Here is a 20,580-nt window from a genome sequence, read left to right on the forward strand (position 1 = left end):
AAAGCCTTCCAGTTAAACAATTATTACCAATAGTGGAATTTTAGGGGTCTAATGGTACCTGGTAATAGTCACATAAGCAAATCACCAAACGTTCCATAAGACAGAATAAAGGAGGCACTGAGATCTAGTCTAGCAGCAATGGTATTCCTATCTTTTGGAAAAAAGTTGCTTCCTATTTGGGGATTCCCAGGTGGCTCAGCAGTAAAGAATTCACCTGCCAATGCAGGAGACGCAAGAGACGCATGTTTGATCCCTAGGTTGGGAAGATCTCCTGGAGAAGGGAATGGCAACCTGCTCCAGCATTCTTGACTGGAAAGTCCCATGGACAGGGGAGCCTGGTGGGCTACAGTCCATGGGGTCACAAAGAGTCAGACACAACTGAGCACACATATGTGCTTCCTATTTTATTCTCCATCGGACACTTGGGCTATACTTGAAATACAACCTCTCTGTCACAATTTCTCCCAAATAAATCAGATACATGTGGGAAATTTGTAAATAGTTTGGAAATAATCTAATTTATAGGGCATGTAAATGATTCATTAAATGCAACAGATTAGAACTTAAGAAAGTCACCTTACTTCAAGATATCAATTTTCAAAGGTGCAAAATGGATACAAAAAATTATCTTGAAGAGTTGGACTTTATATGTTACCTAACCATAAACATTCACATACCAGAGATGAGACATTTTAACAGTTGGGTTTTTAACCACCAACAAAACCTATAATAATGCAGCGTACACAGCAAGTGTGCAAAAAAATCATCTTTAATACTCATAGTCTGATATGAATACATATAAAAATTAAGAGCATCCACTACTGAATGCTTGCTGCTGCTGCTGCTACTTCTAAGTCACTTCAGTCGTGTCCGACTCTGTGCAACCCCATAACCCCATAGACGGCCTCCTACCAGGCTCCCCCGTCCCTGGGATTCTCCAGGCAAGAACACTGGAGTGGGTTGCCATTTCCTTCTCCAATGCCTGAAAGTGAAAAGTGAAAGGGCAGTCGCTCAGTCGTGTCTGACTCTTAGCGACCTCATGGACTACAGCCCACCAGGCTCCTCCGTCCATGGGATTTTCCAGGCAAGAGTATTGGAGTGGGTGCCATTGCCTTCTCCAGAATGCCTGCTATGTATGCCAAAATGTATTAGACAATTTTTTATGTGCTTCTATTTTATCCTCTTAGTGTCACAATTTGCTTACTGCTACAGACAAGGAGATGGAGGCTGAAAGAAGTTAAATCATCCTCTAGAGGCCACATGGAGAGTGGTGGGGCAGCAACTCAAACCCAAAGCCTGAGACTCTTCTATTACATCATCCTGGTCCTCAATAAGAAGAAGGCAGTGTTAAGGGTGGGGATTGGCAAGGAATACTCAGAGAGACTGTCATTTGAATCAGGGCTCTGCCACCCAAAGGCCCTAGACTTGGGGCAAGTTATTTCAATTCTCTAAGACTCAATTTCTGTACTAATAAAATATGAGTAAGAACTACCTCCTAGGGTTAATGTGAAAGTTAACATAACATACTTGCAGTAGCTGGCAAGTAGAAAGCTCTTAACATCCATGGATTGAATCTCCCTGTGTATCCTATGTGCCCGTGCAGCAGTCCTCTGGATAACAGACCAGAAGACACCTGAGAAGGTCGGCTGGCACAATAGTTAACAGATGAAATTGTGGAGTGGTAGAGCAACATGGTATCCTAAATATTTGTAGCCAAATCCTTTCACTGCATAGCTAGGAAACCAAGGACCAAAAACTAACGATCACACAGTTATCTGGCAGCACATCCTGACCCAGAACCCAGATCTCCTCCAAACCCTGTTGAGTCAACAGCCTCTTCTACTCTATCACTCAACTTCTCAGTTTCCCTTTGGCTCCTTTTGCAAAAGAAAGTTCAAGGCTACAGCATGCACCCATGGCACCACCCAGAAAGGATGACATAAGAACCAGAGTGGGAAGTCCCTGGCTGGTGGGGCCTTTAATAACCTCAGCCAATTATTTCAGGGAAGAAACTGCATTAGAACCTGTTCACACCATTCATAAAATACATGAGCTCTAAAAGGGAGATATGCCAAAGACAACACCAATCATGTGCACCTAAGAAATGCATGTAGAAGATGCACGCTTCAGGGTTCAGTTTTAGAGATGGAAGACGAGCCCACCCCATTATTTTGCAGAAGAAACATGAAGCCCCTACTAGGTTAAGGGGCTGTCCAGGTGTCTAAGTAGGTAAAGAATCTACCTGAAATGCAGGAGACCCAGGTTTGATCTCTGGGTTGGGAAGATCCCCTGGAGAAGGAAATGGCAACCCATTCCAGCATTTCTTGCCTGGGGAGTCCCATGGACAGAGGAGACTGGCAGGTACAGTCCATGGGGTCACAAGAGCCAGACACAACTGAATGAACAAACCACCACCACTAGGTTTGTTCATGACAAACATGAGCTTGAGCGAGCTCTGGGAGTTGATGATGGACAAGGAAGCCGGGAATGCTGCAGTCCATGGGTCGCAAAGAGTCGGAGATGACTGAGCAACTGAACGGAACTGAGGTTAAGAGACAAGCCACACAGGCTGTTCTGGCAGACACAGCTGGCTACTAACTGAATAAGTATTAGAAACATAAAGTGAAGCAAGTCATGTCTGAGTCAGAAATAATAAGAATGATACTATGTCTTTCACAGAGGAAGAACACTAAAAAAAACAGAAGAAAACAACATATGAAAACATCTAGAAGCCTGCCCACCTCACACTTTTTCAGGTAATTCTTTACCTAATAGACATTCATTCTTGAGGCCCTGAAAACTCAGTGTACTTTCCTATCCTTTTCATTCTAGAAATGGTATAAAATACCATTCAGGATGATGAAAGGCAGTCATTTCTACTATGGCCTCTTTCTGTTCATTTCCTTAGTGAATCAATGAGTATTTTTAGACAGAATTGAGACTATTACCACCATTGTGTGTTGAGTACTCTAATAGTCTATGTTCAAAACAACTCCAGGGTTGAATGAGTTCTACTATTTGCACACAGAGGCCATTTTTGTTCATTTACCCAGTATCTGCTGAGCACCTACTATGTGTCAGGTCTTATACTGATTTTTGGATGAACACTGGTGAATTGAATCAGTACAATCCCCATCCCTGTAGAGCTTCGAGTCCAGGGACAACAAATAGGTAAATACTAGTCAATTATAAAGTTTTGCAGGCACTATGGAATGTTAATCAGCTAGGATAATGAGGGGAAGAGGTGGAGGGACTGCATCTCTAAAACAGTAAACTGAGACCTACAAAGTAAGTGGGAGTCACCCAGGTGAAGAAGGGAGAAAACACTGAGAAAAGAGAAGCACTATCTTCTGTACACTTATTAAGTTGATTTGGGATCCATTACCTAACTTCTTGTAGGCTTCAAACAAGTTTGATTTCAGATGTATAGTAATGGCCCTAATACAGGGGAATATTCTGCACAGCTAAGAGATAATTATACCAATAACCGTCATAATAATAGCTTACATTACTGAGCACTTACTGTATACCTGGTACTCTGGAGTCATTTAATTCTCTCAACAATTCCTATATACACACACATACATATTTGAAACTGTTTTACATGAAGAAAATATTGGATTCATCATCAGCCTTAGGTTAATGACACATTCTAATGACTGAGCCGAGCACACAAGCATGGCCTGCCTTTATTTAGTTTCTTAAATAGTTTTTTATGTGTCCACCAACCTATCAATAAGACAAAAGGCAGGATCTTGACAAAAGCCTGTATCAGCACCTAAGAACCCCTGCACCCAAGGTAATCATCACCGTTTATCCTGTGCTTATCATCCCTTTGCTTTCTTTCTTAAGATTTTACTGCACCTATGTGTTTTCATTAAAAGTATGCTGTTTCATTTTAGTTATGTTTGTCTTTATAAAGAAAAATATCAGGATGAATGTAATTTATGGGACTTAATTTTTTCACTTATATTCCTGAGACTGACTCACACTGCTACGCCTTGTTGTAATTCATTAACTTTGACTCTTGCATAATATCACCATTTATTCATTCACTCTCTCAGTGATGGGCACTTGGGTTGCTTCCAGGTTTCCGCTACGGTGTAGACTGCTGCTATGAATATTCACAGGCACTCACTCTAAGCCCTGTAGTGGGACTGTGTAAAAGTTTACCTGTATAAGGTAGAGCTCCTGGAGTCATCCACTTACATTCCTACCCAGTATGTATAAAATATGTGGATCCACGTGTTCTTCAATACTTGGCACTGCCGGGCTTAATTTTTGCTGACAGAAAAGGCATAATATGGTAGTGATCTGAATTTGCATCTCCGTCACCACCAATGCCGTGTACGCTGGTCCTGTGTCTCTTCTCTTATGAAATGCCTGTCACTCTCACCACTTCTCCAACTGGGATGTTTGTGGCATTCTCACTGATTAGTTTTTAATATATACATTTTTTAATTCTAATGCTCTGTCAGTAATTATGTATTGAGAATTCATGCTGTGATATGCTTAGTCGCGCAGCCGTGTCTGACTCTTGGAATTCTCCAGCCCAGAATACTGGAGTGAGTAGCCTTTCCCTTCTCCAGGGGATCTTCCCAACCCAGGGATTGAACCCAGGTCTCCTGCACTGCAGGCAGAGTCTTTACCATCTGAGCCACCAGGGAAGCCCATATGTACTGAAAATAGTGTCTTCTAATGTGGAACTTGTCTTTTCACTTTCCTTACGAATCTTCATTTTTTAAAGAAAAAGATATTTTTAGTCAAAAGTACATTCTTTCTTTCTAGTCATATTTAAGAAATCCCTCCTTATCCCAAGGATTATGATATTTTCTAATATAAATTTTAACACTTTCGTTTAGACTTGTAATATTTAATCTACCCAAAGCTGACTTTTTTAACATGGCATGAAGTACAGATCCACTTTAACCTTTTTTTCCACATAGATTTTCCTCAGCTCCCTTAACTGGACAATGGTCTGTCTTGACCCAGCTGATGAGACACGTAACATCTGTCTCATACCAAATCTCTGCGTGGGTCTGCTTCCAAGGCTGCTATTCTACTGTGCTGGTCCATTTATCTCTCCCTACTCTGATGCACAGTTTTAATTCCAACAGCCTCAACAGTTTGGGTGATTAGAAGACTTCCTGCTGCTGCTGCTAAGTCGCTTCAGTCGTGTCCGACTGTGCGACCCCATAGACGGCAGCCCACCAGGCTCCCCCATCCCTGGGATTCTCCAGGCAAGAACACTGGAGGGGGTTGCCATTTCTTCTCCAATGCATGTAAGTGAAAAGTGAAAGTGAAGTCGTTCAGTCGAGTCTGACTCTTCGCGACCCCATGGACTGCAGCCTACTAGGCTCCTCCGTCCATGGGGTTTTCCAGGCAAGAGTACTGGAGTGGGGTGCCATCACCTTCTCCAAGAAGAATTCCTACTCTACTGTTTTTCAGAAGTATCCTAACTATCACTGATCCTTCTTTACTTTCATATAAATTTAAGGACCATTTTATTGAGCTTCATGAAAAATTCTCTTATCTACAGATTAATTTAGGAGGAACTGCTACCTCTCTGACTTTCACTTTTCCTATCCTTAGACCTAGTGTATTTCTCCATTTATGTAGGTCTTCTTTAATATACACTAAAATTTTACCTGCAAATCTTGAATATTTTTATTATTTCTAAGTACTGGATATTTTTTGATACTACATAAATGTTACCTTCTCATTAATTATGTTTTCTCTTGGTTACATTTCTGCATACTAGCAGCACACTTTGTATATTAAACTACATAAAAAAACTACATACATAGGAAACAAGTTTTCCTATTTTTCTAATAATTTATCTGTAAATTACTTTAGCTTTTCTAATGCAAATAGTCTCATCATTTGACAACAACTCAATTATTATTCCTAACTTACAGGTGAGAAAATTGAGACACAGAAATGTTAAATATTGATATCGGGATCAAAGATAATTGTAGTCCTATGTTCACTGCAGTGTTACAACATTCAAGAGCTGCAAACAATCTAAATGTCTACTGATAGATGAATGGATAAAGAAAATGTGGTGTATGCATACAATGACATATGTATTCAGTCTTAAAAAGCAAGAAATCCTGTGACATACTACAACATGAATGAACCTTGAGGATATTATGTTCAGTGAAATAAGTTAATCATGGAAGGAAAAGTACTGCATGATTCCACTGATATAAGGTATTTATGAAGTCAAGCTCACAGAGACAGAAAGCAGAATGGTGGGGCCAGGAGGTGAGGGGAAGGGATACAGGAGGTGGCCGTTTCAGAGGTCTAGTTTCAGCCACGCAAGATGAAAAAGTTCTAAAGATCTGCTGTATGTCCTTAGAGTTAAATCACCATACAACACACTTAGAAATTGGTTAAGAGGGTAGATCTCATTATCTGCAATTAAAAAAAGTTGAACAAATTGCCTATAAAAACACTGGAAAAAGCAGAACTGACATCCAAATTCACGTAATCTGAACTGTGAATTTCTATGTGACACTGTTTGCTATGATGCACATAGAAAATAATATGCAAATAAATACAATTTTATGTATTTCCTACTCATATGTTAAAAAGTTTTGTTTTTTATACTTATACTATTAGAACACTGTTTACTAATGCTATATATGTAATCATTTACTTGAAATTAAGAGTTGAAGATTTTTAAATTCTTCATATTTACCATACCTAGGAAGTTTCTTGTTTTTATATCTTATAGTTAAAATCTTTATAATTCCTGTTTCCATAAATAGATAAGATTTTTAAAATCCTGTCAGAAAATGTTACTTCTTCAGGTATATCAGAATTTTATAAATTTTTAAAATTCAACGTTTGTCATTATAACAGACATAACAAGCAGCACAAAATTCCCAAAGATAAAAAGACAAGCTCCATAAGTCATATATCCGTTGTGAAATTATAATTCAGAACTTGAAGTATACTGCTGAATTATTTAAGTAACATTCAGGTTAACTTTAATTAGCTCAGGAAAAAAAGCTTTAAAGAAACAATTTTCCTTTTACAGTCAATGAAACATATGAAATTACTTTTTAATACCAGTATATTTTTTTTATTTTACTTTTTCACTTTGACTTACAGCTTGGCAGACGCTGGCATTTCTAGTTTGACTTATTCCTCCCACAAAGACCACACAGGTCAGAAAAATATGAAAGCACAAATTCACAAGCATGTGCCAGCCTTTGAGACTGATTCTAATCAAACTGTTAAAAGAAAAGGGAAAAAATTAATACTCGGGTTAATATACTTGAAGCTGGACATCTCCAAGTTAACATACCTAATTCATACAAGGCCAAATGTAAATGTGCAAACATTTTATTAAAACATACTATCACACACACGTACAGGTTTTGAGAAATCCCTCAACACAATACAGTTTCTTAACATTTAACTTTATACACTAAAAAAGACAAGTCAAATGGAACTACTACAATCCACTAAAGGCTACACAAATTCTCCATAATAAGAAATCGTCCGCTTTTGTTAGTTATGATGTCTTATGACAGATGGATTACTTGTTTGCTTCCCAGAAATTTCTACAAGGTGCCAATCTCTATTTTTCCTGACCTACTAGGATAACACGGTCTAAACAACCAATGCATTTCCTCGTGGCCTTTCATAATGAAATGCTCAAGTCTTTCTTTCTTATATCAAAATCTCCTTGTTTCTTAACTAAATGTCAAGAAATGTCATATATGTCCAGCTTAAAGAGGAAAATACATTCTAGCAAAACCTCTTGAAAATGTATTTCTGCTTAGCAAATCCTTTCAGTTCATTATATCTTACCATAAAATAAAAATTTCTGTACCTTTGCCTCTAATTAACAAAAACCATATCCCACACTTAAATGCCACAAGCTTTCTTAAATGCCATGTGTAAAAGAGACTATCACAACAGGCAAAAATTTATGAAATAGAAATAATACCACAGTCTGGTTCAGGAAGATACCTCTGCAGGTAACCAGGCTCCACTTTGACCTCACCCTCATGCCCCACTCCCTAACACACACTTCCCATGTTCTTTGCCAGGTACAAACCCAGCAGGATGACTGGACGCTGCAGAAGATGAGTTTATCACCACGTGCACTTATTATTTATGTCTTGACTTGCATAAAGAAGGCCTGGAGGTACTCTGAAGTAACTGCCCTTACTTTGGAAGGACAGCATGGTATTAAATTAGGTATAAAATTAGGATAACATTTTATCCTAATTAAATGTGAAATAACGTCCACAGGCCTCTGCAGTCGGTTTCATTTCTTACCTGTGATGGTATATGTAACTGACGATGACTGCTAAGAGGCACAAGAGAAGAATGACAGCAGTCGTGTAGACCACAGGGTGCAGGAGATGGGCTGCCTGGGTGTAGAATTCGGATCCCGTCAGATCCTGAAGGGAAAATCAAAGCATTATTCTAGGAATGCTGCTCTGCACAAAGTTGTTGGGATTTTCTCAGGGGCTAAAATATACCGATAAAGAGAACTCTGGCCCTTGGATCTCTTCATTGTATCCAAGGGCTATGTTTCATGCCATTTTCCTCACACATTACTATGCCCTCCTAACTTGTACTGTGTTAACTACTCATGTAGTATGTATAGACACATACATGCACACATACACACACACTCTTCTTACAACAGACTATCTGCTTTATAAATGTGAACACTGACTCTCCTTTGATGGTAGTGTTGAGGGAAAGCAGTGATTTAGAAGGTCAACCACAGACTTCAGCCTTTTTAATGCCCTCGGTTTCCGTGATGGTTCAGACGGTAAAGAATGCAGGAGACCCAGGTTCGATTCCCTTGGTCAGGAAGATCCCCGAGAGAAGGGAATGGCAACCCACTCCAGTATTCTTGCCTGGAGAATCCCATGAACAGAGAAGCCTGGTGGGCTACAGTCCATGGGGTTGCAAAGAGTCAGAAGTGACTGAGCGACTAGCACTTCACTTTCACCCAACGTGTCACTCTGCATATTCACCAGCTAATAAGGTACAAGACAGTAGCAGTATCTCTTAGTCAATAAAGCCTAACCTCCCGCAGTCAAGTTCAACAAATATGAAGGGACCAGACACTGTGCGAAGGACAGGGATGCAATGCTAACCCATGATTCTTGCTCTTGAAGAGCTGAGAAGTCACAGGGTCCTCAGACACACAATGAGATCACAACCATGTTTGATCAACATAAGGGCAGCCCTGTGACTGAGCGCTTAGAGATCAAATACCAGTAATAACAAATAAGAATAGCAGATCACTCACAGAGCATTTGTCCTAAACCAGGCACCGTGCCAGCACCCTACACAGAATAACCCTATAAGCTAGGTATATTGTTAGTCCCATTTTATAGCTTAAAAAACCGAGGCACAAAGAGGTTAAGGGCTGGGAAGATCAGATCTGAAAGAGTTTGTGGCTGCCAAGGCTCTGCTCCCTAAAACAAAGCAGACAGTGACGTCCTAAAACGAAAACACCATTCACCTGAAGGCTTCCTTCCTGACAAAGGACTGGAGCAGGCTTGGAAGATGTCTCTCCCGGGGCCCCGGACTCCAAGCCAGACAACCAGGGTGTCAGGAGACAAAGCCACAGATTCACCAGGTCCTGTCACCAAATTCTCTTTCTAAACCGATTCTGAAAGCTAGAAAATGACAGCTGGACGTGGAAAGGAGTTCACAGTGGGATGCATCTCTAGTCAGGAAGTTATTAAGATAATTCTTAAAACTAGAAAAACCAAGATGTGAAGACAGGAAGGAATGGGTGAGACACACGAGGAAACTGACGGCTCAACAGAGGAGGAGGAGGGAGGGAAACAGCACACTTTCCTGGGGAGAATCAGTGCTCCATTGTGTATAATTACACAGCCAGAAAGATCTATCCGAACACCTTCGCAAATCCTTCATCATTAACAAATGACTAACAGAGGCCACAGAGCCTGACAAAAGTCAGAGTTAATGAGAAACTGGAGGCACAGCAGGGGAAATTCCACTCCAGCCCACGGTCAGGAGTCACAAGCCTGTACTTCATCTACGTATTTGATAAATGCCAGCTGGGTGACCACCATGGCCAGGCACTATGCCAAGTACCAGGTATTCAGGGAAACACAGGATCTCTTGGGGGCTGACAGTCTATAAACTAAGACCCGAAAGGGAAAATACAAGACAGAAACCTACAGCCACCATTCTGAACAACCTGTCCTTGTAAGATGCCCATGGTCTATGGTACACAGTTTCAACATATCAATACTTGCATTCTGCTAAAAATCCAGAATGTTAGAAGAGAAATTCAAAGACGACTGGGGCAACAAGAGCCAGTTAGACGCTAGCTGGAGTGGACAGATTCTCCCTCGTTTCTATGAAAAGCTTCTATTCCCATGGAGAATAAATGAGGACAAACTTTCAGCGTCTAGGATGTGGTCTCTTCACTCTTTCTGTGCACTGCCTGTTTTCCAATCCTTCAGGAAATGTTCCAAGAATACTTTGCCACCACTAGCTGTATGATCTGGGGCAGTTACCCCACAGTAAAATGGAGACACCACAGTCATCTCATCTGGCAGGGTCTGGGGAAGGGGCAGAACCTGTGTATGCTTGCCTTCCACAGGCCTTTGCAGAGAATAACAAAACACAGGTGGCTGGATATTATCCAACAAAACATCAGACAAACTGCCAGTTCAGTTCAGTTCAGTCACTCAGTCATGTCCGACTCTTTGCAACCCCATGAACCGCAGCACAACAGGCCTCCCTGTCCATCACCAACTCCCGGAGTCCACCCAAACCCATGTCCATCGAGTCGGTGATGCCATCCAACCATCTCATTCTCTGTCGTCCCCTTCTCCTCCTGCCCTCAATCTTTTCCAAGCATCAGGGTCTTTTCAAATGAGTCAGCTCTTCTCATCAGGTGGCCAAAGTACTGGAGTTTCAGCCCCAACATCAGTCCTTCCAAAGAACACCCAGGACTGATCTCCTTCAGAATGGACTGGTTGGATCTCCTTGCAGTCCAAGGGACTCTCAAGAGTCTCCTCCAACACCACAGTTCAAAAGCATCAATTCTTCGGCGCTCAGCCTTCTTCACAGTCCAACTCTCACATCCATTCATGACCATAGGAAAAACCATAGCCTTGACTAGATGGACCTTTGTTGGCAAAGTAATGTCTCTGCTTTTTAATATGCTATCTAGGTTGGTCATAACTTTTTCCAAGGAGTAAGCATCTTTTTATTTCATGGCTGCAATCACCATCTGCAGTGATTTGGGAGCCCGAAAAAAATAAAGTCTGACACTGTTTCCACTGTTTCCCCATCTATTTCCCATGAAGTGATGGGACCAGATGCCATGATCTTCATTTTCTGAATGTTGAGCTTTAAGCCAACTTTTTCACTCTACTCTTTCACTTACATTTTATACAATATTTATGGTTAAAAGAATTCAGTTTTTTCAAAAGCCAATGAATGTGACATAGCATGAGCAGGAAGCTGGATGTTGACACAGAGGACCCAGAATGTTAAAACTCCAAAGTAGTCCTGGAGGAAGGAGCAAGTACTACTGACTGTCGCACAGGGGCATTTTTGTTGTCACAATAAATAGACCTTTCTAAATGAAAGAGAACCCCTGGCAAGGTGTGAAGAGCCAGAGAGTTAAGAGCTCAAGCTTTGCAGGCCAAAGGCAAAATTGAGGTTATTATGCAGGTACTTATTAACCACTTAAAATATAATCTTTAAAACTTGGAAACCATTTCTAGCTTTCCAGCATTTAGAACATCAAACAAACAAATGAGAGCTGACTGGAACAGGCCTGTGGATCAAATATCTGCCAGGGTTTGCAGACTCCATTACTGGTGTAAAGGAGACAAATCAAGTTAATAAAAACTTGATCTTGTATCTTGATGACAAAATGTAAGAGAATTTAAGGCCGTATAAGACAACTGAGAAGATCAGGATAGGAAAGAAGAGAAGTTAAAGACTAAAACAAAAGAGGTAAAGTAGAAATCTTAAGTTAAAACTATTTTCAATTATATCCATCAACAAATAGAGGCTTTGTGATACTGTAACAAAAACACAGGTGAAAGGAGTCCACAAGCACCGATTTCCAAATATAGAACAAATGAAGCCCTGGCGATGCAATGTGCAGCAAGGGACTACAGTTAATAATAATACAGAAGTTTGAAAGCTGCTCAAAGAGTAAAGCTAGTTTATACCATATGAGAAAAAAATTGTAACTGTATACTGATGGATGTTAACTAGACTTATTGTGGTGATCATTTTATAATATACACAAATACTGAATCATTACATTGTATACCTGAAGCTAATAAAATGTTGTATGTCAATTATACCTCTACTGAAAAAAAATCTACCTGTTCAGAAAGACACATATCAAAAGACTTCAATCTCTTTAATTTCACAGAAACCCATGATTCTTGCTTTTATTCTCTTTTTATAAATCAAATCACTTCCATTACAAAAAAATTACCAAATACATTGTCCAAATGGCCACTAGGAGACACCCATGGAAGAAAAGTACAAAGTGTCATTCACATTTGCAATACCGTGATACATAACATAGGAAAAGTCTGCCTCTGGTGCTTATTCAACCACAGTCCATCACTAAATGGTGATCTTAGTCACTCTTACATATGGTGCAAAGTTTAAGGGCTTCCCAGATGGCGCTAGTGGTAAAGGACCCACTTGCCAAAGCAGGAGACATAAGAGACGTGTGTTCAATCCCTGGGTCAGGAAGATCCCCTGGAGGAGGGAATGGCAACCCACTCCAGTATTCTTGCCTGGAGATTCCCATGGACAGAGGAGCCTGGTGGGCTACAGTCCATGGGGTTGCAGAGTCGGACACAAATGAAGTGTTATTACTACTACTACTAAGTTTAAGAAAACAGGCCAGAAAATGGAAAGTAAAGTTCACCAAAATAAACTGCACCAATTCAGAGAATATAAAACATGTAAAAGTGTGTTAAAAACTACAGAAGTACTTATTATTAAGGAACCAAATAAACGGAAGAAGAGCTTTTGAAATTTGTATTAACCTGATAGAGATTGATACAATAGTTTTAGCCTGAGAATTACTAAATATAAGATCACTGCTGCTGCTGCTGCTGCTAAGTCGCTTCAGTCGTATCCGACTGTGTGTGACCCTGTAGACGGCAGCCCACCAGGCTCCCTTGTCCCTGGGATTCTCAAGGCAAGAACACTGGAGTGGGTTGCCATTTCCTGCTCCAATGCCTGAAAGTGAAAAGTGAAAGTGAAGTCGCTCAGTCGTGTCCGACTCTTAGCAACCCCATGGACTGCAGCCTACCAGGCTCTTCCGTCCATGGGATTTTCCAGGCAAGAGTACTGGAGTGGGGTGCACTAGCAGTTTTAAATAATTTACTGGCATCACATCAATAATAATTATAAATTAATTATGGTTTAAACTCATCAAGATCTAAACAATGGAAGGAAGACCAAAGAAAAACATCTCAGTTTCCCTCTGTCAGAGTATAAGTATTTTAAAAAGACTTTGGCAATAAAATAAAATTTTAGAAGAGATTTAAAATTAAAAATGTCTTTAAAAAAATTGAGACTATGTCTGTTTCTTTTAATTTTTCCCCTAAGAAACAAGGAATCATTTCAAGATTTTAATCCTCCTAACATACACCACCACCCTTATGGCAGAAAGTGAAGAGGAACTAAAAAGCCTCTTGATGAAAGTGAAACTGGAGAGTGAAAAAGTGGGCTTAAAGCTCAACATTCAGAAAACAAAGATCATGGCATCCGGTCCCATCACTTTATGGGAAATAGATGGGGAAACAGTGGAAACAGTGTCAGATCTTATTTTGGGGGGCTCCAAAATCACTGCAGATGGTGACTGCAGCCATGAAATTAAAAGATGCTTACTCCTTGGAAGGGAAGTTATGACCAACCTAGATAGCATATTCAAAAGCAGAGACATTACTTTGCCAACAAAGGTCCATCTAGTCAAGGCTATGGTTTTTCCTATGGTCATGTATGGATGTGAGAGTTGGACTGTGAAGAAGGCTGAGCACCGAAGAACTGATGCTTTTGAACTGTGGTGTTGGAGAAGACTCTTGAGAGTCCCTTGGACTGCAAGGAGATCCAACCAGTCCATTCTGAAGATCAGCCCTGGGTATTCTTTGGAAGGAATGATGCTAAAGCTGAAACTCCAGTACTTTGGCCACCTCATGCGAAGAGTTGACTCATTGGAAAAGACTCTGATGCTGGGAGGGATCGGGGGCAGGAAGAGAAGGGGATGACAGAGGATGAGATGGTTGGATGGCATCACTGACTCGATGGATGTGAGTCTGAGTGAATTCCGGGAGTTGGTGATGGACAGGGAGGCCTGGCGTGCTGCGATTCATGGGGTCGCAAAGAGTCGGACATAACTGGGCAACTGAACTGAACTGAACTGAACACACACCATACACAAAAGTCAGTTCCGGTTGAATCACAGACCTAAATGTGAAAGATAAAACACATTTAAAGCTTCTTAAGGCAAATAAAGGAAAATAACTTCATAATTTGGGGGTAAGCAAAGACTTCTTAAATAGGACATAAAACCCATTAACTACTAAAAAAATTTAGAAAAATTAGAAACTCTGCTTATAAAACGACAACATTAAGAAAAAAGGGAAAAAGGCATGCCCATAGACTAAATGTTTGTGTCACCCAGCCAAAATTCACATGTTGAATCCTAACCTCCAATGTGATATTATCTTGAGGCAGTGCCTCTGAGAGGTGATTAGGTCATGAGGGTGGAGCCCTTATAAACAGGATTAGTGTCCCTTTATAAAAGAGACACCTGAGAGTTCCCATGCCCCCTCCACCACAAGAGGATACAGAGAAAGGACAGCATTTATGAAGCAGGAAGCAGGCCTTCACTAGACAAATAATCTGCTAGCTTCTTGATCATGGACTTAAGCCTCCAAAACTATCAAGACCAGCTTGACAAGCAGGGTTTTTGAAAGCACAATACAGTCAGAGAATAAGAAACGAGACACAAGAATTTAGAGAAAAACGAGGATCAGGGGATCAACGTGGATCCAAGGTGAAGGTCCCGAAACTGAATCCAAGGCAGCTTTATTATACTTTCAGCTGTGAATGAAAGAATAAGCGGGGAGTTAAACTATAACTCATGTGGCCTTCAGGGCCAAAGAACAAAATGATCATTAACCACTGAGTAATTACGAAACAGTAATCAATAACAAATCAGTAACTAAGACTAATATTTTTATCTATTGATTTTTTCATCAGATACACAAAACATGTGACTCTGAGACGACAGTTGAGAAACAGTCTGGGGTCAGTTTTCCGACCCCAGGATCATATCTTGTTTTCAAGGTTATGAACTGTTCCCTCTGGACTTGTTCCAAGAGTCTCATGCCTTATAGCATCCAGTTTACCAACAATTATAAATTTCTTTTGCAGCCCTTGCCAGAGGCTGCTTTTTTTTTTTTTTTTTATTCTTCCTGTCTCCTACAAAAACTATGAAAAAAAAATTTTTTTTCTTCTGTTTGTAAATGACCTAGTCTGTGATATTCTGTTGTAGCAGCCTGAACTGATTAAAAAAAGTCATGAACTGGGAGAAGATTTTTGCAACACATAAATCTAACAAAGAGATCCTATTCAGAGTTCATGAAGAATTCCTATAAGCCAGTAAGAAAGCAACAGACAATCAAATTAAAAATATGTAAGATTTGAAGAATAACTTCACAAAAGGGCTACTCAAACTGTAATATGAAAATGAAGAGGTACTCAATATTATCAGTTACCAAAAAACAAAAATTTTAATTTTTATCTTATTTAAATTTAAAAAAATTTTAAAAACTGAAAAAACTTAAAAAATTAAAACCACAATGATCTATCACAGCACAGCCACCAGAAGACCAAAACTAAAGATTGAGAATACCAAGCACTGGGAAGGATATAGAGCAATTAACACTCATTACTGGTGAGACTACACCAATAAAACCAGTTTGATCAATTGCATGGCATTACTTCTCACAGCATACAGATGCCTACAACTTAGCAATTCCACTCCTGTATGCACATGTCCATCAAAAAACATGTTCCTAAATTATTTTGTTGTTGTTGTTCAGTTACTCAGTCGTGTCTGACTCTTTTCGACCCCATGGACTGCAGCATGCCAAGCTTCCCTGTCCTTCACTATCTCCCAGAGTTTGCTCAAACTCATGTCCATTGAGTCAATGACGTCATCCAACCATCTCATCCTCTGTCACCTCCTTCTCCTCCTGCTCTCAATCTTTCCCAGCATCAGGGTCTTTTCCAGTGAGTTGGCTCTTCACATCAGGTGGCCAAAGTATTAGAGCTTCAGCTTCAGTCCTTCCAATGAATATTCAGTGTTGATTTCCTTTAGGATTCACTGGTTTGATCTTCTTGCTATCCAAGGGACTCTCAAGAGACCTCTCCAGCACCACAGTTCAAAAGTATTATCAATTTTTCAGGACTCAGGACCATAATGGTCCAACTGTCACATCCATACATGACTACTGGAAAAACCATAGCTTTGACTAGACAGACCTTTGTCAGCAAAGAGATGTCTCTGCTTTTTAATTCACTGTCCAGGCTTGTCATAGCTTTCCTTCCAAAAAGCAAGTGTCTTTTAATTTCATGGCTGAAGTCACTGTCCACAAATATTTACAACAGCTTTTTCTTGATATCCAGAACCTCACAACAACTCAAAAATCCATCAATGCACAAATTCTGATATCTTCATACTATGGCCTGTGTGTATGCTAAGTCGCTTCAGTCATGTCCAACTCTTTGTGACTCCAGGGACTATAGCCCACCAGGCTCCTCTGTCCATGGGATTCTCCAGGCAATAATACTGCAGTGGGTTGCTATGCCTTCCTCAGGAGATCTTCCTGACCCAGGGATTGAACCCATATCTCTTACATCTCCTGAATTGGCAGTCAGGTTCTTTTACCACTAGCACGACCTGGGAAGCCCATAAAATGGCCTACTATGAAGGAAAACGAAAAAACAATAACCTGCTACCACATGTAAAAACAAAGATGAATATCACAGACATAATGATGGAAAGAAACCAGACACAAAGAGTGCATGCTGTACAATTCCAATTATATGGAATTAAAGAGCAGATGAAGCTTATCTAGTGATACACATCAGAAGGCTATTTCTTCAAATGACAGTGAAAATTCCTAGAAAGAAACATATCAGAGCTTCTGAGTGCTCAAATAAAAGTCTTGATGGCAGCTAAACATGTAGGTTCACAGGTAAAAATACCATTAAGCTATATAGTTAAGATCTATGAACATCGATCAATAGCTCAATTTAATGAAAAAAGAAAAAGTTTTGATTTCCCTTTGATTATCAATTCTACTTCAGATAATTTATGATACAGATTTTCTAATGTGTAAAATCATTCTATACACAGAAATTATTATAACACAAACAATATAGAAGAATGCCCAAATAAATGATGGTGAGGTCATAAAGTAATATTCAGAGATAAAAAAGAATGAGAAAGCTCTCTAACACTAATAAGGAAGTGTTCAGAAAGGAAATTCAGTAGTGGGATTAAGAAGACATTTCTGGAGTTTGAACTCCAACTCCACACTGACTACCTTTGTCAACCTGGTCATGGTCCTTCACTTCTCTATGCCTTGGTTTCTCTATCTGGAAACTGGGGGTAATAATAGTAGCACAATAATGTAGGTAAAGATTTAAGAGAACCCAGTGCATTAAGTACTTAATAAAAATTAACCACTGCCATCACTACCCTCATATCATCCAAAGAATATCACCAACACAAGGCAGCATCATCAGTGTTAGGACATACTGTTCCATGGTTAGCATCATCCTTGTGTAAGATACACTGCTTCATGGAAACAGGAATGGTTTAGAATGTTTGCAGCATGCTACCTTCATATAAAAATGTAAGAAAATAGGATCATGTATTCATTTTGTTGTAACATACGTGAAAGTCCTTCGATAATGCGTAAAAAAAAAACTATTAAGGGTTATCTATTCTGTGGAGATGACACCACCCTTATGGCAGAAAGTGAAGAGGAACTAAAAAGCCTCTTGAAGAAAGTGAAAGAGGAGAGTAAAAGAGTTGGCTTAAAGCTCAACATTCAGAAAACGAAGATCATGGCATCCGGTCCCACCACTTCATGGGAAATGGATGGGGAAACAGTGGAAACACTGAGAGACTTTATTTTTTGGGGTTCCAAAATCACTGCAGATGGTAACTATAGCCATGAAATTAAAAGACGCTTACTCCTTGGGAGAAAAGTTATGACCAACCTAGATAGCATATTCAAAAGCAGAGACATTACTTTGCCAACAAAGGTCCATCTAGTCAAGGCTATGGTTTTTCCAGTGGTCATGTATGGATGCGAGAGTTGGATTGTGAAGAAAGCTGAGCACTGAAGAATTGATGCTTTTGAACTGTGGGGTTGGAGAAGACTCTTGAGAGTCCCTTGGACTGCAAGGAGATACAACCAGTCCATTCTAAAGGAGATCAGCCCTGGGTGTTCTTTGGAGGGAATGATGCTGAGGCTGAAACTCCAGTATTTTGGTCACCTTGTGTGAAGAGTTGACTCATTGGAAAAGACTGATGCTTGGAGGGATTGGGGGCAGGAGGAAAAGGGGACGACAGAGGATGAGATGGCTGGATGGCATCACCGACTCAATGGACGTTAGTCTGAGTGAACTCTGGGAGTTGGTGATGGACAGGGAGGCCTGGCGTGCTGCAGTTCATGGGGTCGCAAAGAGTCGGACATGACTGAGTGACTGAACTGAACTCAACTGATTCTGTGCAGAAGAGACAACAGAGTGTCAGGAGTTTAATTTCTCACTGTACATTAATTAGAAATAATTCAAACAATTGATCCATGTGAGTATAATACCTACTTAAGAATTATATAAACAATGCTAACATTCATGTTGAGTTATAGAGTAAATGAAACCACAGTTTGCCTTGAAAAAACCTAGAGATGTAAAAACAAATGAGTGCTCTCTGGTTTCATGTGTTTCTAGGTGAATATAGTAACAAAGGAGAATCAAGATATAGTGGTTATTTTATCTTCACTACTAATACCAATTAAGTAGTAAGTACTACCATGAATGGTCTGGCCCTCCTCATTCAGTTTTTTTGTTCCCTACTGACCTCCGGTCAATTGGTTATTTCTGATCACATAATTCAAACAAATTCTATTTCTACCTAACTTTTTTCTCTGAGAACTTAGAATATAAATGGTTATTGCAGGATGCCTACTGAACTATGTTATCTGTCTAGAACTATGACTATCTATTTGAGATTTAAAAACAAATATATTCTTTTCATTTCATTTTCTAAATACACATTATTTTTTAAACCACAGCAGGAAAAGCTTTATGAGCTAGCTGCCAATAAAGGAATTTAGACTTGCTAAATAAAATCCTACATTAAAGCAGTTCTCAAAAAAAAAAAAAAAAAAATAGGATTTTATCTATTATTCAAAACAGTGTCAGGCAAAGAAAAAAAGATGTTGACTTCCAATTTCTAAAGCTATGTTTTCTAACTCAGACATGACTTTATTTAAGAGTAGGTATGATTTCATTAACTTTGCCTTCACATTTCATCAGCAACTCTAAAAATGCCATATACTAACTTTGACAATTTTGTCAACAATTTCAGATCCTTTTCACCTTGCTACCTCTAGGTGGCACAGTTATATTTAAGAAAAGAGAAAGGATATTCTTTGAAAACAGAAAAAAAACTTAGTGCTGTATTCTAGCTTTAAGAATTGTGTATTACATTTTTTAAAAGATTAAAAGTATGAAAGATAAAAGAATAGCTTATTTCTTCAAGAAAAGGATTATACTAATTTAAACTGTGGAGAAGAACTGCTAGGAAGTTCAAAAATAGATATTTTAACTGGTATTAAATAAAAGTTTCACATGGTACAGTATCATGTCTTGAACACTGAAGCTTATAAAATGCCTTTCGTTGTGGGTCTGCATTTCATTTCTCTTGACCAACTTCTTCTAGTTAACTACTAAAAAAATTTCAAATGATGCTGCTGCTAAGTCGCGTCCGACTCTGTGTGACCCACCAGGCTCCACCGTCCCCGGGATTCTCCAGGCAAGAACACTGGAGTGGGTTGCCATTGCCTTCTCCAACACATGAAAGTGAAAAGTGAAAGTGAAGTCATTCAGTCGTGTCTGACTCTTTGTGACCCCATGGACTGCAGCCTACCAGGCTCCTCCATCCATGGGATTTTCCAGGCAAGAGTACTAGAATGGGTTGCCACTGCCTTCTCCTCAAATGCTGCTGCTGCTAAATCGCTTCAGTCATGTCCAATTCTGTGCGACCCCACAGACAGCAGCCCACCAGGCTCCGCCGTCCCTGGGATTTTCCAGGCAAGAGTACTGGAGTGGGGTACCATTGCCTTCTCTGCAATGCTACCTCTCTCTTATTTCTCCTTCAGTACTTCTCAGTTCCACATTATTTTATAATCAAAACCTGAATGAGAAAACACTTTTAAACTGAAAGAGCAAATGCTTCATATTTTAATTACTGCTTCAAGC

General features: G+C 39.8%; 1 protein-coding gene across 4 annotated transcripts in view; it reads right to left on the reverse strand.

Annotated features, from left to right (window-relative positions):
* ADGRA3 (adhesion G protein-coupled receptor A3) overlaps positions 1-20,580 on the reverse strand; it is a 132,458-nt gene that overhangs the window by 8,232 nt on the left and 103,646 nt on the right. For all 4 annotated transcript variants that reach the window (XM_059887743.1, XM_024993526.2, XM_024993527.2 and 1 more), the window contains 2 exons: positions 8,299-8,423; positions 7,118-7,241 (listed from right to left, as the gene is read on the reverse strand). In XM_059887743.1, coding sequence (XP_059743726.1) covers positions 7,118-7,241; positions 8,299-8,423 — 249 coding nt within the window. The remainder of the gene's footprint in view (positions 1-7,117; positions 7,242-8,298; positions 8,424-20,580) is intronic.

This window comes from Bos taurus, chromosome 6, assembly GCF_002263795.3.
Source record: "Bos taurus isolate L1 Dominette 01449 registration number 42190680 breed Hereford chromosome 6, ARS-UCD2.0, whole genome shotgun sequence".
NCBI classification, from domain to species: domain Eukaryota; kingdom Metazoa; phylum Chordata; class Mammalia; order Artiodactyla; family Bovidae; genus Bos; species Bos taurus.